We start from the raw sequence: 24,418 nt of genomic DNA, 5'->3' as shown, positions 1-24,418 counted from the left end.
TTATTGCACTAAGTGACGATATAAAGGTGATTAAGAGATATAAAGGTGATTAAGATACTCACCCTCAAGTTCAAATGGCATGAGAGAGAGAGAGAGAGAGGCAGAGCAATCAGATCAGGAAGCTACATGCTTCTTATTGCACTAAGTGAAGATATAAAGGTGATTAAGATACTCACCTCAAGTTCAAATGGCATAGATGGTCCTCCATTCATATTTTTGGGGTTAAGTCGAGGCAGTAGTGCTTCGATGAAAGCTTTTCCTCCTTTTCTACACATGTAACAAACTTTCCAATGTTAGTTTCTTCAAACTACATAAGCAAAACATGTTAGTCCTTAAATTAACTTTCACTGCTCAAAAGCCAAAGCTCACCGGTTGTAGTCAAAAATAAGGACACGCTCTTGCATTGCAATTGCACGTAATGTGCCCAAATTCAACAGAATAGCATTCTCACGGACCTAGGAGGTGAACAGAAACAAGCTTGTAAGTTGTAAGTATGATATCAAAATTTTTAAGGCAACAAACAAGAAGACGCCTATAATATCATCTATGCACAATCGTCTGCCAAACAGTAGGAAACGATACTGTAGTTACAAATGTTCACATCACATGGCTAAATTTCAAATAGAAGTAGAAGGTGAGATAACACAGAACAGCATTGCGAGATACAAGAAATAGCATGAAATACTAAAATAAGCCAGTATCATACCAGCAAGGAAGGCATCGAATTTGTCAGAAACAATGAAGGGTCAACACTTCGAATATCACGTGGACGAAGACCTGATAATCAAAAACACTCGATAAAATACAGAAAAAGAATCCGAAATAATCCACACCATCATGCTACTTCAAATTTGTAATGTCAATGATCAATAAAAACACGTCGAACTTATATACTTACAATACTACACATTTCAAATGTGAATAAACAATGAAGAATGAAAAAAACAAACCTTCATGGATATGCAAATTCATATACGATCATAATTAAATATAATAAAATTACAGTGAAGGTTAATTTCACTCACCACTTGACTTCAATAGCTGACGTCTGTTAATTTTTCTTATGGAAATCGTCCCATTAGCCTTGACTTCTTCTACCTGTAAACAATTAATAAATATTAAATATTATCGCTCTACTAATCACATGCATTAACTACGTGGATTAGTCACACTAATACGAATTGCAACCGACCTCATACACCGGCTCGCGAATCCCAAGAGACAGGGAGTCACCGGAAAACGAGGTCGTCGTAACAGTCACCGATCCACCGTTCGCGGTCTTAACGCTATCGCGATCTCCAGCTTCGTCATCGGAGACAGTATCCGGCTCGGTCGCCGACTTGTAGCACCTGGCACTGGCCGACGAGACCTTGAGCGGAGAGAACGCGGCGGATGTTTCGGTTATTCGGAGCAGCGGAGAAGACTGGGATTGGGAGTAGAAGAAGAGGTGAGAGGAGGAGGAGGAAGAAGAGTGAAGAGGGAGGTGGAAGAGGTGGGGCCATGGGGTGAGAGCCATGGGAGAGCTCTGGTTTTGCGATCACTGAAGATGTAGTTGGGCGGGGTTGGGTATAACAAACGACAGCTGGATTTGTTCAGATTATCTTGATTGGCTAATTTCTTTATAAAATATGTTTAGTGTTCGGTTTTCTCGGTTTTTTTTTTTTTGTTCAAACCAGTAACTGAATCAAGAACACACAAACTAAAGAGGGACAAAAGAAGACGATATTCAAAGAGGGAGGAGGCTTTTGAATCCAATCATCCGGGCACTTTCTCTGTTGAGATAAAGGTGATAAAACGAAGGCCAATTATATAGAAGTTCACTTTAACACATTTTATCTTATATAGGTTCATCTAAATATTTTTACCCACATAAGTCTATCCAAGTCTAAATAATGTTTTATATTTAGTATTAAAGTTTAACAAAACTACTATCCAACAAAAAAACTTAGATTTTCCCTCATATATTTATAAAAATACCACTAATGTAAAAAGTCAACAACTATAAAGTCTTCAGCTGACCTTCGACGAGGTCTCTGGCCGACCTCTGGCGAACTTTCCAGCCTGACTCCGGCAAACTTTCCGGCCGACCATCAGTGAGGATTCTGGCGACCACAAAAGTTACTACCACCGATAACAAAAGCTACTACAGTCAGCAACAAAAGCTACTACAACCAGTAAAGAAAGCTACTACCACTGACAATAAAAGATACTACCAGCATTAACAAAAGTTACTGTCACCAGCAAAGAAAGCTACTACCACTGACAACAAAAGATACTACCGCTAGCAACAAAAGGTACTACCGACAATAAAGAAAGCTACTACCACTGACAACGAAAGATATTACCATCATCAACAAAAACTACTACCGCTACAACAAAAAATACTACGTACTACCAGCAACCAAAGTTACTACCACCAACAACGAAAACTATTTCACCAACAACGAAAACTACTACCGTCGACAACAAAAACTACAACTACTACCGCCGATAAGCAAAGCTACTACCTCCATAAACAAAAGCTACCGCTAGCAATAAAAGTTACTACGACCAGAAACAAAAACTACTACAGTCAGCAACAAAAACTACTACACCCAGCAAAGAAAGCTACTACCACTGACAACAAAAGATACTACCAGCATCAACAAAAGCTATTTCCACTAGCAAAGAAAGCTACTACCACTGACAACAAAAGATACTACCACTAGCAACAAAATTGAAAGATACTAGCATAGAAATTGAAAAAAATACTACGATTATTTATACAATACTATGATCGTGTTGAAAAGATACTAATCCAGACATTAAAAAATACTATCACTGTGTTCAAAATATACTAACATAGAATTGGAAAATATTTTGGCAGGGTTGCCATTAACTCCAGCAAACAAAGTGCAAAAACATAAATTTGTGATTCCGTCTTCGTCGAAGTCGCCTTCTCCGCAGCAACCGACGCTTCCTTCACCACCATATCGAAACTCTCGTTCCACGGATCCTCCACCACCACAGATCGACAACTCCAAATCAGAGATCGACGTCGGAGAGAGACGTATGATCAAGTTAGCATCCTAAAATCCACAAAACAGAAATAAGAAAATCACCGATCGAGTTAACAGCAACGTCGACCAAATCTGAGATTGTAGCGAATTCAAACCTTGAATGAGGAGGAAGGAGGAAGGACGAAGATGGAGTAGAGATCGCAGGCCTTGTTGATCTTCATCTTCATTTCGCTCCGGATCGACGAGTTCTAGGTTTGACAGGTGCAGCCGAAGATTGATCTGAAACGAAGGTGAATCTACCAAGTGCCTCTCTAGCAAGAAGTCCGCCGCTAGGGAAACGCCGTCAACCGATTCCGGATGAAGTTGGTGAAGCCGATCTATGACACGGTCGATTAGGATACATGCTGGAGTCGTCGTCGTTCATCGAGGTTGTCATCAATGGCGTCAGCAATGAAAGAGTCGAGATTGGTGGAGAGAGAGAGAGAGAGAGAGAGAGAGAGAGAGAGAGAGAGAGAGAGAGAGAGAGAGAGAGAGAGAGAGAGAGAGAGAGAGAGAGAGAGATTTCGTAGAGGCAGAGAAGATGGGTATGAAGTTGAAATGTTAGGGTATGAAGTAGGGTTGAGGGTATTTTAGGTATCAGAGAAAAAATTAGCTGATAAGTGTGGACTTAAAATGGACTTGTATGAGTAAAAATGTTAGGGTGGACTTATGAATGAGAAAATATTGAAAAGGGGACTTGTGTGAAATTTTCTATAAAACGAATCCTATTTAGGAAAGCTCGAGTTGCCCCTACCAACAAATATTATATGTAAGGATTAATTTCAGTTTACCCCATCAACTTTAGGTTGATCATCATGTTAGTCTTTCTTTTTTCAATTTCATCAAAAACACCTCTCAACTTCTAATTTTCATCAGCCGCTCATGTCTAAACCTCCAATCTCGATCCAATTCTTCTGTCAAGTGATGACTTGATATCAAGAAGAAAGTCAAATTATGAAAGTTACATTTCGGACCATTTTTCCCCCATATCGATACACATCTTCGTTCTCATCACAACCCCTTAACCTTAGTGATTTTGGTTGGATTGAATGTAATTTATCTATTTTTTCTTTTTTCTTTTTTCTTTCTTCTTGATATCAAGTTATCACTTGACAGAGGAATTGGATGAAGATTCATCTTCGTTCTCATCACAACCCCCTAACCTTAGTGATTTTGGTTGGATTGAATGTAATTTATCTATTTTTCTTTTTTCTTTCTTCTTGATATCAAGTTATTACTTGACAGAGGAATTGGATGAAGATTGGAGGTTTAGACATGCGCGGCTGATGAAAATTGGGAGTTGAGGGGTGTTTTTAATGAAATTGAAAGAAGAAGGACTAACATGTTGATCGACTTAAAGTTGATAGGAGTAAACTAAAATTAGTTCTATATGTAATATTTTGAGAGTATCAACGACTGTATCTTCAAAGGCTTTTCAAGTCTATAGACTAATCCGCACCGATGGATCTTATCAGAACGTTTTCTCCCCTCTGGCTACTAAGAATAAATTAGGATTTAACTATAATTAGCGTCAGCTAGGATTAGGGTTTATTCGTGTAAACACAAACTCGACCACCTCTGGTGGTTAAATTGATATGTAATATGTCTAAACTCATATTCATTAGCTATAAGAGATCCCTTTTGGGAGTTTCTATTCAAATCTCTTATTTTGTTACTTGGACCTCTTGTCATGTTTTTATCATTAAACTTCCCTCTTATGTAGCTGATCTTCTCTCGTTATTCGCAGTTTGACAACAACAAACACAAAACAACTTTCTTTTTCATCATCGTTTACCATTGACAACACCTTCAAATAATAGTAAACACATATTTGAAAAGTGGTAGAATTAAAAAGAAAATAGTGTTGATGGTAGATATACCGCCATAAGCAACGACCTCGTAGACCGTTTTCTGGCCACGAAGGGCCCCGTCCCCGACATACTTCCGGTAGACCAACATCCAGGTTACCTCGCCATGGTGAAAGAGCATCGGTACCACATCCGGAAGGTCCTCCTCCAAGCTCCACAAGAAGACACCATGATAAGAGATATGTGCAACTTGTCCCACATTGGAAATATGTAATATGAGAAAACCTTCCTTAACTATAAAAGGAAGGCTTCCCATATGTGGAAAGGATCTCTCTCTCTCTCTCTCTCTCTCTCAATCACTATTCACTCCATCTTGGAAAACTCTTGTAACACCAAAAGCCTATTGGCCATGATAATGGAATCTTAAGTGACGTAGCTATGTCATCCGATGACATGGTGAACCACTATATGTTGTTGTGTCTCTTGCTCATGTTGTTTCTTATTCATGTTCATGTTCCACCGTGCTTCTACATAGCCTCCAAGATTATGCAAAAACAAATAGAAAATGGGTCTTCAAATTAAATGACAAAGAACAAAGTTTACACTTTTGTCAAACCCAGTTTCGAAATCGATCTATGCTGTATTGTTTGAGAGTATTTGATCATTGCCGAGCAAAAACACCTTTTGCAATCTGCATTACTAAGCAATAGTAGTGTTCACCTGGTCAGTTATTAACCAAAAGATTTATAGTCAATCATCATTGGATGTAAATCCAATGGTGAGGAGAATTATTTTTAAATAGAGTCGTTTTGTTCTCAACCTTTATTCCAGTAACTGACCAGATGAACATGGCTGTACTAAGCAATATATATTTTGAGAATCATAAGTCACTATTGAATTGAGAACAAAAAATTGGGATGTTATTTATAGTGATTTTTCATCAATTCTTGATGGAATTTTCTTTTTGGCATACAATTAAGCTAGTTGAACAATCCTTAATTTACCTCAAAATCAACACATTAAAATTTGCAGCTTACTAGTTAAGTTATACCAGTTCTTCCAATATTATAAATCTTCAGACTTCAATTCTCAAGACTAAAATTTAAAATCCAAATCATAAAAAATACTATAAATCCTCAAACTCCAATTCTCAAGACTAAAACTTCAAAACCAAATCATAAACATGTTTATACCAAATGGCGTATTGGAAATTTGAACTCAACAATCTCGTATGTTAGCAAGATACTCTAAAAGCCAAATTGAATGTAAAACTTGTAAACTAAGGCTGGGCGTTCGGGCCCAAAAACCCAAAAAAACCGGAAAAAGCCCGATCGGTCCCTATTGAGCCGGTCCAAATTGGGAGGAGTTCGGTTTGGGCCATAGACCGGCCTGTTGACTTTCAGTTCGGTTCGAGCTTGGGTTCGGGCTCGGTCCTGCACCGAAAGCCCGTTCAGGCCCGAGACACACAATTTTTGCCATATGTCAGCATCTTATTAGTCCATATAATTTTTTTCATTAAAAAAAAAACCCTAAAACTAAAGAGGGTTTCTTTTCTAAGTCTTCTCTATGCCTCTTTTCTCTCTCTCTATCCCTTCTCTTCTAACACTTGAAGGCAAAACCCAAAAGAAGATCTTGTTCTTATTCATCAAGATTTGACCATGGACACCAGAGCTGTTGTTCCTCCACAACCCAAAGGTATTCATCGATTTTAGTTTTCAAGTGTATGGGTTTTAGTTTTCAAGTGTAAAGCCCCTTTAGATCAAGAGGCTCTTGATCTGCTCAATTGCATCGCTCAATCTCCATACGATCAAGACAAATGCCTCTGCCTCATGACTTCATTGCGAGAATGCGTCCTCAACAAGGTCACCCACTCCCTCTTTCTCTCCTAATTCCCACTCCTTTTCTTTCATGTAATATGTGGCTTGGTTTATATGAGAAACCCAATAATTTGATCAAACTAGTGACTCAAGAATTGGGTATGTTCTTGGTTTTTTTATTTATTATTATTATTATTTTTTTATATATGTTTAGTGTAGTTGATTGTAGAAATGATATGAGTGAAACCCATATTGGGATTTGGTTAAGGCCAGCTTTATATGCTTGTTTTGTCTTGGAAAGTTTGAATCTTGGTTTAGATTCTTGAAGTTGATGAGATATATGTGTATTGCCATACTGATTAAAACCAATTGCTTAATGGTTTCGGTTTGTTACTGTCTAATGTGCTGCTGAACTTGGATTATAGATCTTCAAGGCAGTTTCTTTTCGTTCTTAATTTTGGTGAAGCCATGTTTAACTGTTGTCAATGTTAACAACTTAACATGGACTTGTTGCTGTCTTATATGCAACCGAGTTTATTTCTGTAATTCTTTGTGGGTTTATTGCCAACTGGGTTTTCCCTTGGTATTGTATCTGGTTTCTTCACATTTTCATGTGTTTGGTTCTTATAGAAAATCGATTCTTGAAGTGTTTACTCATGCTTGTTTTACTACTTAAAGGGAATGGTAAAGTCCATGTAAGATAACATGGTCGTCAGGTCGTGCAAGGAAGAAGAAGTACAACGGTGACTGGAGGGATAAAGAGATGATGAAGAAGAAGCTCTGTTGGTTCGTGACCAGATATTTCAGCCAAGTGCCTAATCTGACGAGTGTGTATGAAGGGAAGTTGATGTGCAGGATGTATGATCTTTTGGGTAGCTTTGAGTTTTGATTAGTTTTTGTTGAGTGTTGTTGCCTTTTTTGGACTTTAAATTTGATATGTAATGTTATGCAATATAGATGTATTAGCTTTGGATCGCTAGAACTGAAATGGTGTAAAATTGCAATAATCCTGTTTGGGCCCAAAAAAAGCCTGAAAGCCCGAAAAAAGACAATCAGGCCGGGCTCAGTTGGGCTTAAAAACTGAAAAGGCCGACCCGACCCGACTCGAATTTTTTGGGTTTTAGGTTGGGTTTTTGAAAGCCCAAACCGGCCCGACCCGAGCCCAGTCTTATTGTAAACTATAAAACATATTTATCAGTTTATAGACAAAACCAAAACTCTAAGTCGCTAGACTGTATCTTCGAATCCTTAAGAAATAATTCGACTCTTCTCTCTCGGTGACGAGCCAGATATGCAAATTGGGGGAGGATGAAGGCTTAGAGACGCGACTCTTCTCTGGGTTTATTGGATTTCAGAATCCATCGAACTAGTGGAGGACGAATGCTTAGAGACGCGTTGGGATCGATCTCCGTTCTGTCCTTCCATCTCGCAGTAAAATCAGACAGTTACCGTGGCAGCCTGAATTTACAGAACTACCCCTCCATTAACGACTCTGTCTGGGGTACCCCGAGTATTCCATTTCATGTGAACAGTGACGTGACGAATTTACCGCTTAAAGTGTGACACGAATTTAAGAGGAGATTGAGACCCAGATGAAAAGAAAAGAGAGAAGAGATTGAGACCAAGGCCAAATACACATTCTACCGATAGTGCTGCGGCCTCATCTCCCTTTTCATCGCGGCCTCGGTAAAGATCAAATCTCCCTTTTCATCGGTGTCAAAGGAGTTGTGCAGACGAATCACTGTGCCAATTACCTTCGCTTTTTCAGGTTTGTAATTCTTCTTCTTTATTTGTGTTCAGATGGTTTGGTTGTTTTAGTTGGTGGTTTCAGAGATCGATAGGTAATGGGTTCGTGTGAAGAGATTGGGGGATTTAGATGTTTCGCAGATTGAGCTCTTTTGTTTTCAGTTTTAGTTCTGTTTCAGTGTTTCCTCATATTCTCTTTCAATTGAAAATGAATGGTATTGTATTGAACATGGGTTTGATGTTATGGTAATGGGTTTGAATGTAGGGCCTTTTCACTTGAACAACCTTACCCATGACCGCCGCTTCGCCTTCTTCTCTCTCTTTTGGGCTTTTCTCTCTCTCCATTGATCTCAAAGGCGACGTCGTATGACTTTTCTTTTTCATTCTCTTTTGTTTTCAACTATCGACACAAAACTAGTTATCTTTCTTTTCCATTCTCTTTGGTTTTTGGTTTCAGGGTTTAACGCCTGGCAAGTTAAGTTTTGGGAGTCCCAAGGTGCGTTTCGGGCTCAAGAAGACAACACTTGAAACAATAACATTTAAAGTGAATTGTTCGATAGAGAAAGAGATGGATTTGAGCACTTCACCTTTGGCCGAGTGCTTAAATGGTATGTCCCGCTTGTTCTTTTGTTGTTGTTGTTATTCTCTCTATATGCTTCATGCGTCTAAGGTGTTGAATTGATCACAGAGATGGAGCTCAAAGAGCCAAGTATGTCAACGGTGCTGATGAATTTCGACAACAAGTTTGATCCTTACCATGCAATGAACACCCCACTTTACCAAACAGCTACTTTTAAGCAGGTATAATTTCTTCCAGATAAGGGAGTTGCTGCTATCTTTTGTCAAGTCCTTATTACTCTTTGTTGTTATTGTGAGTGATCCAAAGGGAGAGTAAGATACAGTGCAAGTCCTATGGTGCGTAAGGATACAATATTCTATTGCTTTAGTGTTTATACGAGGAACAAATGTAGTGGGTTTAGTCAAGGTATCAACGAGTGTGTTTATATGGCCTGGGGTTGTTGTGATGAATTATGGCCGTTGTTTTATTCTGTGAATGCTTTTCCGGTATGGTGGGCCTTGTCAAGACAAGTTAGATAGAAAAGGTCAGATTCAAGATGGCTCAATCTTTTTACCCTTTTTTTTTTTTTTAATGGACATATCTATGTATTCATTTGTAAGATGAGTGTGCCTGTAGTCAATCGACTATATGCTTCTTTTCTAAGCTTCCTTTATTTGCATGAAAAAACTTTGAGTTACCTAGGTTATCTCATACCGAGTTTCTTATCGTCTTAATACTATGTTTTGCAGCCTTCCGCTACAGAAAATGGTCCTTATGATTATACTAGAAGCGGGAATCCTACAAGAGATGCGTTAGAAAGGTCTTAACTTACTTAGTTATATGCTGACTTCTGTTGAAATAGATTTGACAATTAAATTCCTTTTTATTTGTGTACTCCATATTGAGCTTTTTTAATTTTTACTTTTTACATTCAGCATTTTGGCAAGGCTTGATAAAGCAGATAGAGCACTTTGTTTTACTAGTGGAATGGCTGCTTTGGCTGCTGTTGCTCATCTTGTAGGAACAGGTACTTCTCAAATAAGGCAGGATTTAAATCTAATGATCTTCTTTAGTTACTAGACTCAAGTGTCAATGATGTTGTATCTCAGGTATAATACATACACCTCAATATGTATTTGATACTCTTAAATCAGTATTCAGATGACTTTTTGGTAGATTTGACTGTTGACTATGTGACGGATACATACTAAAACACTAAATAATTCATGCACACTCCCTTGCAGATATGTGTGTGTTTGTGTAATTTCATATTGTCATATCATGTGTTAGCTTTCCGGACATCTTGTAGTTCTTGTATGGTGGGATATGCCATATCCTCAGCATTGGATGAAATCCTGGATTGATTACTGATGAGGATATCACAATCAAATCTTTTAAAGTTTATGAGCGAAAGAAATGGAAAAAGAGAGCACCTAATCATTCCCTTTCCATATGGCCTGATTGACTGCTCACGGTATAATATCTGCAGCTTGGAGGGAAAGCTGAGTATGATTCTAGACGTCCCTAAGCTTTGTGTCCTTTCCAATTTCTGCCTTGTGTCTTTTCAGCTTTCCATTTCAGTTTAGAAGTTTTAAGATTTGTTTTATTAGGTCTTTTATGCTTCAGTTTTGGATATTTAAGAGTCTTAATGAGTCTTCAATGTTAGCTAATGTCAGTTATCTTCTCTAGTATAAATAAGTGTAAGTGCCGAATGGCTAGTGATGTTATGTTTTATGAATAAAATTATCAGAGTGTTTCTGAGTTTTCCTATGATGGGATTGGCGTGAAGCCTAGTCTTGGGTGAGAAGCCTAGATTTGGTGAGAAACTAGGGAGTGATTCCCAAAAGTGTTTTGTGTGTGTTTAAAGCCCTAAACTCTAGAGTTTGTAGATCCTGGTATCTAGGCAGTAGGGCTGCTGCATCAATTACACTCCTCATTGCATCATTATATGTTATCAGTGGGATGGACCAAGTCAAGTCTTGCCCAGCTTAACTATAATTGTAAAAGGCTAACTTGCAATCAAGCCTGTAGTTTCAGCCTGAGCTCTGTCTGTTCAAATTGAGTTGCAATTCGATTTTATTTAGGCCAAATATTTACATGGTTTCGAGCCCAATAGGTGTCAAGCTTGGTTCAATTCAAGTAGGTGAAGATATGGTGTTTTTAACAAACAAAATTGCCCACCAGCTTGAACTCATCGGGACTTGAAAAGAACATCTATTTTACCACTATGGAACTGAGTATTTGTTTACGAGACCATAAAAACAATGTGTGCATGTGTGAATAGTTATGCACATTTAGTTATGTAATCAGATGGGGCTGTCTCTTATTCACTGAACTCCTGATTGATCTTGTAAACTGGTGTGTAATTAGCAATTCTAGACTTTCATATGGGCGATACTAAGAATTCTTGAGAAGTCCTGTCTCTGAGGTTATAGGTTTGTCTGAGACTACGTGAATAAATTTGTTATCTTCTTTCAAAGCCTTATATAATCAATTTGTAATCATGTTGCTGCAGGAGAGGAGATTGTTGCTGGAGATGACCTGTATGGGGGTACTGACCGATTGTTATCCCAAGTTATTCCAAAAACTGGAATTGTGGTGAAGTTAGTATTGTTTGTATTCTGCTCCTTTCTCAATTCATTTTAAATGAAATCTGAAATTATAATTCTTATACAATCAGACGAGTCAACACAAGTGATTTAGATGAGGTTGCATCTGCTATTGGCCCCTGGACGAAGCTTGTGTGGCTGGAGAGTCCCACCAATCCTCGGCAAATAGTTTCTGATATTCGGGTAAGACATTTTCCACTGTTATTTTACTTTTTAAGCTGGGGTTAACCTTAACTCAATGAGAGATCCATATCCTATTCTACCATATTTATGTTGTATGCTGTTAAAGATTTTATATGCATTCTTTTTTGCAATACTGGTCCAGAAAGTACTTTCCGAGCTTCTATCACCAATCTTGCAGAGAGATGTGGTATTGTTACTGAACATACATTCCGAAAAGATTCTATACATTGGTTTAGGAGTTGATATGTGTCAGCATTATTAATACTTAAATTTGTTACTACTGAGACCAGTTGAGAGTAGCAATCCTGTCAGTGATTAGAAAATTTTTGCTATTAGTTGGACAAGTTCGGATCACATTGTCAATTTCTTTTATCTTTCTTGTTATTTCTAGTTTAGGAGTCACACTTTAATATCTCTGACTGAGCTAGAAGTGAGGTGGCATATTCTTTAAGATAAGGTTAAACTTTTGGCATTGGTTAGTTTTTCTAGCTCCGTAGTCACACTAACAAATTGAGCAATGGGTGAGTTGTGAGTAGGTAGATCACTTTTTTGATGAGGTTAGACTAGGCATCGCTTAATTTTTATCTATTGGTATTACACTTTAATCTGTTTGCCGAGCTATTGATGAGGAGGTAGATTACTTTCGAGATAAGATTTGCATTTTGACGATGTCTGGCATCTCTTATAACCGTTCTGAGATGTTTTGCATCTTGCTTGACAGTTTAGTACACGCCTTGTCCCTTGTATCTGAACCGTCATCGTTAAACTAATGAAAATATGGGCCTTATAAAAAAAAGCTATAACTACTATTTTTCTAATTTCATACCTTATCAATTTGGTTATATTTGCTACTTATCATTCAGTTCCGAAGAATTCACTGGACATCTTATATAATGTATATATTTTGAAATGAGACATGTAAGCTAGAAATCTAGTTGAAGTTGGCTAAAGGATACAGTTGAAGTTGAAGTTGGCTAAAGCATAGAGAGATATGTAAGCTAGAAATCTAGGGTAGAAATTTAGAAGTTGCAAAAGCTTTGGTGTCATATTGTAGGAAATTTGGATTCATGGCAAAACATTACAAGGCCTCTCTCTGTAAGGTAATTCTAGAACAGTTAGAATAATAATACCTAAGAAAATCAGAATATGTTAGAACCTTTCTATTCGACATTAAGAATGAATCCTTCATAACTTCCCAACCATGAAAGTCCCAGCAAGACCTACCCTTGTTGACAGGATCTAAAATCATGCCTTCTGTCTTGGAATCCTTTGTACGAGGCCTTGGACTTGCGTTCTTCATCAGTCTGGGGAGAGAAACGGTTTAAGTGAAGGAATTTGTGGTTTAATGCTTGAAGGACTAAATGGAAATCATGTCTTGGGGCGGATAATTAGTATTAAGTAGCCCATTGGTCTATGTGACCACTAAATGCGGCTAGTGCAAAGTCTGAAATCCTATATCCTTAGAACTTTGTTTTTATACCTGAAATCCCTTAAACCACTTCATGATCCCGGCGTTTGAAGTGGGGCCCAACCCTATTAATATTAAGTGACAGAAAACTCAAGTCTAGGTAGGTACTATGAGGGGGTCGAATCCCAGATCCACATTGATGCTAGTCCCACACCCTTGCTAGAGGCAAAGTCCTTTTTTCTAATTTTGCACAAGCTTAACAAATTGATTATTCACACTGTTTAGCTCACTTCTTTTAGTTTACCGTCTTTGTCATTGACTTTATATCAAGTTTTTTTTTTTCTCAAAAAAAAGAAAAAAAATTATCAGGTTTCGTTTTGCTTTCCATAATATCTTTTACAACATTCCTATGTCTTTTCTTGTTGGCAAAGTTATGATGAATGCAACAGGTGCATTTTCTAAGGAAATTTCTCAATGTGTGCCTAAACAGAAAATAGCAGAGATGGCTCATGCACATGATGCTATATTGCTGGTGGATAACAGTATAATGTCCCCTGTATTGTCACAGCCACTGGATCTAGGAGCAGGTATCAACTATAAGCTATAGAGTTCCAAGCTTTTACAAACTATACTTATTCATTGTTACTAATTTTAATGGATCCTTTTGTCAGACATCGTTATGCACTCGGCTACAAAGTTTATTGCTGGACATAGTGATGTCATGGCAGGTGTTCTGGCTATTAGAGGAGAAAGGTTCTGCATCTTTCTTTATCTTTTGTGTGGATTTGTCTTGTTTCTATACCAAATATTTGTTTCCTTTTTGTTACCAGATTGGCAGAACAGTTGTATTTCTTACAAAATGCAGAAGGCTCTGGGTTAGCTCCATTTGACTGTTGGATTTGTTTACGAGGAGTTAAAACAATGGCCTTACGTGTTGAAAAGCAACAGGTAGGTTTTCAAGTCTACTTAAATATCTCTCTGGAATTTTTTTTTTGTTTTGTTTTCCTTTAATTTCATGTTTAATGTTTAACATTTTTTTTTTTTGGTCAATTGAAATTTCATTCAATAAGCCCAAGGCTTGAGAGAACTTTGTTATAGTGCTATTTTAGAGGATCTGTTGTTTACATTACACATGTTGCTGATATGTGCCTCGTTTTTCTTTCGTTAATTTGCGTATACGACAATGCTACTTCTAACAGATGATAATTCCAATGGTTGGGTCTGCTGAGGTCAATACCGTATTAGGCAAATATTCTGTTGCAAAATTTCTAGAACTTTGCTATAGTGCTACGTTTTAGGATCTGTTGTTTACATTACACATGTTCCTGATATGTGCCTCGTTTTTCTTTCGTTAATTTGCATATACGACAATACTACTTCTAATGGTTATCAACATTTGGCTGCAGGACAATGCTCAAAAGATTGCAGAGTTTCTCGCTTCCCATCCACGAGTTAAGAAAGTTAACTATGCAGGGATTCCTGATCATCCTGGCCGTGCCTTGCATTATTCTCAGGTATTTAACTCAGTGGAATGTAGCTTTGGATGTAATAAAGAACATATTCTTCTTCATACTTATACACACCTCTTTCAGGCAAAGGGTGCAGGATCTGTATTGAGCTTTCTGACAGGTTCACTGGCATTATCAAAGCATATTGTTGAGACCACCAAATACTTCAGTGTAACTGTCAGTTTTGGTAATAGTTTCCACTCAACTGTCGAGACCACCAAAACATATTCTCATCATGATATTTTTTTTATTATTGCTTTTGCTATGGTCGGTGATTGCCAGTATCAACTTCATTGAGTGAAACTCGATGAAAAAACGTCTATTATCAGGCTAATCGAAAGTTAGTTAACTCACAGGCAGCGTGAAGTCCCTCATAAGTCTCCCTTGCTTCATGTCACATGCAAGCATACCATCTGCCGTGCGTGATTCCAGAGGTCTAACTGAAGATCTTGTTCGTATTTCTGTGGGGATTGAGGATGTGAATGATCTCATTGCTGATTTGGACCATGCCCTTCAAACTGGCCCTCTGTAAAACTCAACCAGCACATCTTAATTGTTCTACTGACAACATGTTTTTTGAGAAATTTTGAGAAATAACCTTTTTTCATCCACTGAATTGATTTTTAACCTTGTTTTACAGTACTCAAACAAATTCATCTATTTTTGACGGGTTTTGATAGAGTTTCAATATTCTCATTCGTAATGCTACAGAGATATAATTTCTCTATGCCTGATGACTGATAATGAAGTACAAGTGTACAGTACTACAATTCAAAAGATTACAGACATTGCTGTCTAAACAAAGTTTGGCCCTCGTAGTCATTGTCATGTTTGACTGTTTGAGCGATGAAGTTCGACTGAAGATTTGGTTTATGTATCATTTAGAGATTCCTCTATGACCTTTTTCTAGTTTATATATTGAATGTTTTAATTTTCTGGGTGTTCATTGTCACGACTCAAGGGTTTATGTTTTTAACATAAACCCTTAAGGCAAAAATTCACAGTACTAGATATATGCAATATGGTGATTTAACTGATCTCTATATTTGTTACAAAAAGAGAAAGAAGGTTGGAAATTGAAAGGGGAGACACAAACTACAACATAGATGAAGAGGCCAGCATAGAACGACCTCTGTACCGATTCTTTGAGATGATCATTAAGATATGAACAAGAGATATCATTGCTACATGTTTTAGAATTGAAAACAAGAGATTGATAAATTTATCAGTTCTGTGCAAAGGAAAAAGAATGAAAGGATAGCCGAACAAAGAAGAGTATGGTCAAGAAGATGATCGAGAAGTAAATAAAAAAAAGAAAGATAGATAATACATCATGTCTACTTTTATGGTGAGGGTAGTTATGATATTTTATCTGTGTATGTGGTTGTTTTTCAACTAAAATTGAAATCAAGGTTTCTTTTTTCAATTCATATTATGGACTGGTTTTAAACAGTGCACGGTATAGTTCAGTCGAGTATGACTACGTATTTTTTTCAGTGGTATTACATTTTGTTTAAAATATTAATGATGTGGATCAACTTTGCTACACTAACTAGTTATCACTATCTATTTTAAAGCAATTTTTGTTTGAAGTTGTTGTCTTGCGCCAAAATGACTATCAGACTAATTGATAGGTGATCCCATTGCATTCAAATTTCTTCACTTATTTGAGCCTAAAAACCAAACGACTCAAACCCTCACAACCTAACTCCCTTTCATAGTAAAACTTGTCGTTTAGAGACCGCAATTGGTGTAAAATAAAAGAAACTAGGAAGTAAGAACTAATAAAAAAAAGACACTTTTTATTAAATAATTCACACATCCTTGCATATGTCAGTGAGAACTGAATCTTTAACCTCAACGTTGTCTGTTAAGCAACTTAATCAACCAAGTCATGGAAGTAAGAACTAAGAAAGACACTAGAAGCACAAATGGTGTGTAGCCGAGCGGAGAGAACTAACAAAACAAAACAAAGAGACGACTTGCAAGAAACATGTACAACAAAAACCCATGGCCCAAAATCCTAACCCAGCCAACAAGAGGATTCACAAGCCCAAAACAAAAGACCACCGCTAGATCACTTACAAGCCGAAGAAAGATGGTAAGCTATTCAATATGGCTTATGGGTCCATGTTACGATATTTCACTCATTTTGTTATGTGCTGCGCACGTGACTAGCCAATGGGTCTATATGTATTGCCATCAGGAGCTTTAGCACATTGTCAATGAAAATATCAGTATTTTAATTTCTTTCATTTATGTATTTCTTTGCTTTTCTCTCTAGTCAGTCAGGGGTAAAACCCTAACAATTGGTATCCAGAGCCATGAATCTGAGAGCTGGGCAACCGGCGATTCCGCCACTCAGCGTCGAACCTCTTGTGCTCGACGAAGATTTGTTTCCCCTTGCAATGAGCCGTGCACTGGATAACACTTTACCGTCGGTTCAATCCAAGCTGCAAAGTGTGATTCATAATGTGTTCGAGCAATTTCGATTGACAACACCACCACCAGCCCACTACCAGCAGCGACCATTGGAGTAGTCATCAACTCCAATTTCTGATCGTAAAACTCAAATTGAGATTGTTCACTCTCATCTCTGGAAGGCTCGCTGCAAGCAAGTCGCTCGCACATCGACGGCGGCCACTGGACGAGTGAAGAAACCCCACAGTTCCAGGCTGGGAGCATCCACGCTCCACAAGACTGGCAAATACTAGAAGCTCAACTTCCGGAGTTTAGCTGCATCTCTTCTGCTAGATGATGCCATCTCGGCTCAGTCGAACCACAACCCTACATCGTTTGGGTTGGTAAGTGGCACTAGCTCTAGTGTTCCTAATTTCAGTTTCATCATGAACAATGGTTGTGGTGGTATTGATTATGTGCCTGGTGCTAAGTTATCTGGTGTGGATGTGATTTGTGATGCTCAGAAGAGGAAATCTGATATGAAAGTTAAGATGGATACTGGAGATAGTAAAAAACTCAGTGAGCTTGAGAGTGTTACGGTTAGGCAAGATATTCAAGGACCAAATTTGGGTGAAAATGGGAGAGAATGCGATGCACTCCACCTGCTTGATGAAATGTCCAAGTCAAATGAGTTGTGTAATGCAGGAAGGACCAATTCTACTCTTACGAGTATCCGGGACAAAGGTGGGGGACATGTTCACCAACCATTAGAATATGCAATTTGGGTGAATTATAAAGAAGAGGATGAGTATTTTGACAAATCTGTTGGGAGAGATGATGAAGTTGATGATGGCCATGAGATATCAAAGTTGGAGCTTAGCACTCAACTTGTTAGAAATGATAAGTTTACTATTGTTCCCAGGGAAAAAGTTCACAATGATGGTATGGTAATTAGTGGACTAAATCATGTGATTGAGATTATGATCACTGGAGAGGCAAGGGTCATTTGTAGAAGGTTCGATGAGAATGTGTTGGGTGACGCCATTGAGAAGGTTTTGGTTCCTGCCAGTGTGGTCAATTTATCCGGCTGTTTAGAGACTAAAGATAACTGCAATTCTGCCATGCTTGAAAGTAATGATAATTCAGTAGAGCAGGAGGTGGAAATTGTGATAATGGGAGGTAGTACAACAACAATTTGTTCCTGAGCCGTTTTCATCAGTGCCAATCAACGATGACATGGGTGTATGTTCTATGGTGATTGTGATATGCACAAAGAAGATTTGTCATTATATTCTGCTACCATGCTCCTCTGGTTTTGATAAGAAGGTTAGTGATAAAGGTAGTGGCCGCTCTCTCTTAACAGAAGAACATCTTGTACTAGATAAAGAGTCTACATGTATGTGGCTTTGGGTAAGTCTTTCCAACTGGATAGCCGCATTAAGACCTTTGAGGAAGCCAACGAATGCCTACACTAAGGTATACTCCAGTAGTACCAACTTTGGTTTCGGAATAGTCGATGTTGTTGAGACCATTGTGAAATCACAAAGTTGCTGGGAGGAGTTCTGTTTGATGATTGATGGCATTTTTAAAAGGGCTGCCCAAGTAGTTCATGAGTTGAGTTCTTCCTCAGAGAAGGTTAGAATCCTGCATTTTTATAGCAACACAACAGGAAATGAGAGGACATTTGCTAAAACTACGGTTTTGGAACATCCATCTAGTTTTGAAGTTATTCTGCTTGTTTCAAGTAAATCTGGTAACAGCTCGAAATTTATCTTTTCTCTAATAATTTCCTTGATTGAATTGTGGAAGTATGGATATGTTGAGAAGAATATGAGATGGGTTACTAAGATCTTAGTGGCTAGTTTTGGAAAGGAGTGCTTGAAATATTACCATGATCAGGGGCTTATATTTAGTGCCATTAAATTGGAGACACTAAGTTTGTTTAGTACTGACAAGTTTGACAAAATAGAAGGGGATGTCACAGTGATGTTTGATGACATTTGGGGACGGTGGAAATCTACAATAATTGCTGCAAATGATTACTGTACTGCAGAATTGTGTGAGATATTTCCTGAAAACCATATGAAGTTAGATAGCAAGTGCTTGGGATATGTTTTATGTGCCTTGGAGCTTGTAAAAAAGTTAGCTACTGGACCTAATCTGGGTGACTCAGTTTGCATAAACAAATTTGTGTTGTTTGAGGTTATTGCTACATCTTCAAATGTTAAGCATACTTCTGGTGATGGGGAAGCTAAATTTCCAAGTGCAACTCTTCATATTATTCTAGAGTTGGTATTATGGGACAGAGTTCCAGAATGGATAGTTGACAAGAAAGTTATTAAGAAGGTGCTACAACTGGAGGGGAAGGGGCGTCCAAATGAAAGGGATGTTGTTACAATGGAATGGATTGGGAAATTGAAAGATGGTAAGGAACTTTTGAAGGATCATGGGGAAAGAGAAGGACCATGTGAGTTCAACATAGATGCAGAGCAAGTCACTATGGAGGTTGACAAAGTTGTAGTGACAATGAGAAAGGGTGAGATAGCTCTTGTGATTATGTTCTTTGAGTATGCAGTGGGTGCATTAGAGGCCTGGTGGGCGTTGATAATGGTACCTCCTCATTCAACTCTCTTTTATGTGGCTGAGCTGGTATTTGTAATTGTTGTCAAGGACAAGAAATTTGAGGTTGCTAGTAAGGAGAAGGAAGGAGGGTCTTCAGACACTATTCATATAATGGCTGGTATTGATGATGGTAAGACTTTTGATCTCTATCAATCTGCCTACATCGGGGTTCAAGTGCATGTCAAGGACCAAATTATTGAGATGTCAAACACATGTGGTGGAAATATAAATGTCCAAGAATTTGACTGTGTTGCATCAAATCTTGGAATCACAACTTTCTTTGCTAGTGCTTTACAACGATATGGCATGAAATTAGGGTGGAAAGTGTCTGCCTATTTCCCACCTAACATGTATGATGCAGGTACAAGCTTAATTACAGTTCCTCATACTGTTGGTAGTGTATTATGTTGCAAATGTGGTAATTTCGTGGCACCAAATTCTGGCAATGGGTACTTTAAGTGTTTGCAATATGCAGTTGGCATTATTGAAGATTTTCATAAGCAAGTTGCCATAAAGCATTGCTTTGAATGTAATGCCTACTTGCAGCCTCAGAGAACTTGGATTAAGACCCCGATAGAATTGAATGAGCTGCTAACTTTCTGTGTAGACAGACTAAAGAACTTGAATAAATTTAGAAATGGTGATATGTTCAGACATGCTGCTATGGACATAATTGCTATATTCAGTGAAAAGGTATGGATGATCACTTTTGGGGATGATAAGCTAGCTCGCAAGTGGTTGTTTAAACTCAAGGCTTCCAGAATGTCATTTCTCATATGCAGGTTGACTGATTGGCAAGGGTGTCAAGGATATTGTGTTGATCTTAGAATTGCAGCTTTGAAGTTTTCCCTTCTGGTTCATGTTGTTTGGTCTAGATTTGAGTGGCTCTACTTGCAGTGTCTCTCTTATAACTGAAACTTGAGGTCAAGTTTGCTAAAGGGGGATGGATTGTTACGATATTTCACTCATTTTGTCATGTGTTGCGCACGTGACTAGCCAATGGGTCTATATGTATTGCCATCAGGAGCTTTAGCTCATTGTCAATGAAAATATCAGTATTTTAATTTCTTTCATTTATGCATTTCTTTACTTTTCTCTCTAGTCAGGGGTAAAACCCTAATAGTCCATCGAACCTGAGGACCAACTCGCTGACATCTATGTTACAACAATCGATGGAGTCTATTGTCCATTTCTAGCAAATTCAACACTCAATGAACTAGTGATGGCATTAACGCTGGAAGACTCCAACTCATTTTCAGATACTTTGGTAAGCATGCTGGAAGTGAATTGGCCCAAGAGGATCCAACACTGATTTACTGTGGACCTGATAGAGGACTCGACCAAGCTAAGAAGGAGCATGTTAAGAAGAAGGTTAAAGGTCTTAAACTTGTATTCTGCTCTAAATGCAAGGGGGTTGCATAGAGAAGGAGATTGAGGTTAGACACACCGTCCGATTTGGTCTCAATCCTTTTTTATAACTCTTATTTCTCCAATAGATAGTTTAAGACATGAGAATTTTCCGAAGTCAAGGACTCCCATCTGTTTGGAAGGATGAGAGCTACTTAAGAGTTATCAGAGAGCCAGAGCCAAGGAGCTCGCTGAAGGAAATAGTGACAAAGCCTTACATTCCTCTAGCACATAAGGTGACCTGAATCACTAGTACTCTCAACAGTAGGGTAAAGCCGTTAGATGAGCATATCAAAGAAGATATATAGAGGAAGGTTGGTAGGAGTAAGTGGAAGCTATAGATATGCATGTGTTTGGGGTTGTGTAAAACGTCAAAACAAATCCAAAGATAGTAAGGCACTCAAAGGAGTTGGATGTCTTGATCCTAAAGGCTAGTGATTCAATGAAGGAAGAGGACATGCACAATAAAGTTAGGCTTAAGCTGAAGGATTTCTTGGGATTCAGGAATCCTGTTAGGGCAAGTGGTGACGCATATATATGAGATCATTATACATTATACATCACTGCTCACATGGAGGGTAGAGCCATCAACAAAATCAGATCCGTGGAACACCCCGCATTACATCACACCACCGGTGCCGACACACCCCGCACTCTAAGTTTGATCCTCGACCCTTCTTGAACCGCCCTACACATTGTCTACATTACCGAAGTACAAGAGCAATGCAAAAGAAACAATCACATGATAGTATAAAATTAATACAGGACCACATCACACCCTTCAATTGTCTAAACTAATTAACAAAAATAAATATTGAACAAAACTGGAGTAGCAGAACAAAATGTTACAAAATTTAGAAACAACGGTAGATCGAGCACGTGTCTTTTGTTCTTGTATTCAGATGGCAGTTTATTTAAGCCCCACCGTGCACCGTCTGTAAATTATTCAAACAACACTTTTTTTTTCTTTTTTTAAAATTTTTTTTATTAAATAACTTACACACCCTACATATGTCAATGAGGTTTAAACTCATGACGTCAAAGTTGTTAGTTAACCACATTAACTAACCACGTCACGACTCACCGACAGATTTGTTTGACGCGTGTATCAAAAAATGACACATGTATAATAATACTAATTTGGCATGATGTGCACGAAAACTCAAATATTGTTGTCTTTACCGCACGTTAGACTTCCCATATCACTTCTGCCTTGCCGAGGCTCTCTTATATATGGTCACCAATAATCAAGATCCTTTCAATAAATGTGTACATATGGAGAGGAATATATATTTATATATGGTTGTCTTATCCCCTCTCCCGATCTCTGTGTGTGTAGGTGTGAAACGTTTAGCTTGTAGTGGTACGCAAGACAGGCAAGAGGTAGCCATTTTGACAACCTCTCACTCGCTAGTAGCTGTCGCCTTCCTTTGAATATTTTGAAGAAGCTGGGGATCATCGATAATCAACGCCACCCCGGCCAGTTGACTCTACTGCAAGTCGGCTAGCTGATTCAACTATATAATATATCCATGCATGTTAATGAGGCTCTGATTCTATCTCATCAGATATTCTGCTTCTGATTCTGATTCATCTCCCCCCTTCTCGTCTATTCTTGTTTCCCATTCTAGCGCGCGGTGGAGAGGAAGAGAGAAACAGAGAGAGATGGGGACGCTGGCACCAAACTCCATAGCAGCAGAAGCACACGATCGGAATCATCAAGATCAAGTAGTAGATGGTAATCATGCCAAGGTTGTTGGCGATCATGATGCTGATGATGACAAACTGGATGCTGGTGCTAAGTTTGTTCTTAAATCCAAAGGTAATTGCTTGCTTTAGTTTCTTCAGTTTCTTCTCTCTTCTTCTTCCACCTCGATCTGCTTCTGCATTCATTTCTTCTTTTCTTTTTTATTATCTTCAAGACTTCATCCATCACATCAGTTCATATCACTCATAGACACATCATCGTTGTCTTCATTTTGTCCTCTTATTCTTTTCTCGTGCAAAATTATCGTTTTCTTGATTTTTGTCTATATTATAGATATATTAGTTCAGAAATCTTGAATATCCAAGCTACTAATAATCAAAATATGCATGCACTATATATTGATTATTAAGTGGAAGACAACAGCGAATCAGATTTGGATAATTGTAAGTTGAATGTTGTTGAATGCAGGATCGTGGGTGCACTGTGGTTATCATTTGACGACATCAATAGTTGCTCCACCACTGCTAAGTCTGCCATACGCTTTCACATTTCTGGGATGGACGGGCGGAATTGTTTGTTTGGTCATCGGAGCATTAGTGACTTTCTATTCATACAACTTGATCTCTCTGGTGCTCGAGCACTACGCTCAGTTGGGACATCGCCATCTTCGGTTCCGAGACATGGCTCGTGACATTCTTGGTACGCCTTCGTCTTCTTCCTCTTCTTAAGATAATAATATGCCGACATGCATGTTTCATTTATGTGTCCTTCACTCCCTCATATCTGTTAAGAACAAACAAAGAGGGAGAGCTACAATTGAGGACGAAGTGAGAACTGGTCCAAAGTTCTTCCGGAATGTGATAGATTAAAGCTCCTAATTGTTATGAGTGATAGATTGAGGGTAGGTCGAGAGGAAAAATATTGGTTCAATGCTATAGTAAGCTACAATTTAAGTGTCATCACGAAATAATGTTGTTGGTCCACAAGACACGTACACTAAAGTATATTGAAGTTCACTTATTCAAACAATCCAACAACATAAGAATATTTCGTTTAAAGGTAGTGCTAGAAGGCCTTAATAAGGCCTAAAACTTTTTGCCTTAATCTTATGTGGCATGCCATGTCACATAGACACATCATCAATTTAATAAATTATGTCATATCATTCTTAGATAAAAATATAATATTAACCCTAACAATTAATGGTTGTTACATACTAATATGAAATACTTTCTTACCCTCTTAATATGGATGCGTATATACCAAATTTGATTAATGTATTAATAATGACCAAGTTAATAGTCATACCCAAGTAGGCTGCTTTTATACCATAAATTAATTTCATAAATTTATTAAAATTTTCTTCAATCTTTGCATGTGAATCTAAATTTAATTATAAACTTTTAACTTATCAATTTAATATTTACTTTTGCGGGTTAAAATTTTGATGTCTATATATAAGCCATATTATGTATTGAATATTAGAAATAAAATAACAAATCGATTAAATGTTTATCGAATTAATTTCTTTTTAATGAATTGGTACATATATATATATAAACTTTATTTTCGACGAATTATATATATATAGTAAAAAAAAAAAAA

At 37.9% G+C, this 24,418-nt stretch overlaps 3 protein-coding genes across 3 annotated transcripts in view; 2 read left to right on the top strand and 1 right to left on the bottom strand.

Annotated features, from left to right (window-relative positions):
* Window positions 1-1,516, bottom strand: part of LOC101310501 (magnesium transporter MRS2-11, chloroplastic-like) — a 4,375-nt gene extending 2,859 nt beyond the window's left edge. The window contains exons 1-5 of the mRNA XM_004295597.1: window positions 1,193-1,516; window positions 1,026-1,098; window positions 707-777; window positions 370-455; window positions 177-267 (exon numbers count right to left, since the gene is read on the bottom strand). Of these exons, the coding sequence (XP_004295645.1) occupies window positions 177-267; window positions 370-455; window positions 707-777; window positions 1,026-1,098; window positions 1,193-1,516 (645 nt within the window). The remainder of the gene's footprint in view (window positions 1-176; window positions 268-369; window positions 456-706; window positions 778-1,025; window positions 1,099-1,192) is intronic.
* A 6,751-nt stretch (window positions 1,517-8,267) lies between these two features.
* LOC101302911 (cystathionine beta-lyase, chloroplastic-like) lies at window positions 8,268-15,475 on the top strand. The gene is made up of 15 exons (XM_004293998.1): window positions 8,268-8,431; window positions 8,675-8,773; window positions 8,867-9,017; window positions 9,098-9,210; window positions 9,718-9,788; window positions 9,904-9,995; window positions 11,484-11,571; window positions 11,649-11,760; window positions 13,659-13,755; window positions 13,840-13,921; window positions 13,999-14,116; window positions 14,575-14,682; window positions 14,761-14,863; window positions 15,033-15,204; window positions 15,317-15,475. The coding sequence occupies exons 2-15, from the start codon at window positions 8,702-8,704 to the stop codon at window positions 15,351-15,353; spliced, it is 1,416 nt and encodes a 471-aa protein (XP_004294046.1). The 5' UTR covers window positions 8,268-8,431; window positions 8,675-8,701; the 3' UTR covers window positions 15,354-15,475.
* Window positions 15,476-22,401: 6,926 nt separating this feature from the next.
* LOC101303198 (GABA transporter 1-like) overlaps window positions 22,402-24,418 on the top strand; it is a 5,768-nt gene continuing 3,751 nt past the window's right edge. The window contains exons 1-2 of the mRNA XM_004293999.1: window positions 22,402-22,927; window positions 23,282-23,512. Coding sequence (XP_004294047.1) covers window positions 22,771-22,927; window positions 23,282-23,512 — 388 coding nt within the window. The 5' untranslated portion in view covers window positions 22,402-22,770. The remainder of the gene's footprint in view (window positions 22,928-23,281; window positions 23,513-24,418) is intronic.

The sequence above is a fragment of the Fragaria vesca genome, linkage group LG3, assembly GCF_000184155.1.
Source record: "Fragaria vesca subsp. vesca linkage group LG3, FraVesHawaii_1.0, whole genome shotgun sequence".
NCBI classification, from domain to species: domain Eukaryota; kingdom Viridiplantae; phylum Streptophyta; class Magnoliopsida; order Rosales; family Rosaceae; genus Fragaria; species Fragaria vesca.
This window is presented reverse-complemented; position numbering and strand designations above follow the sequence as displayed.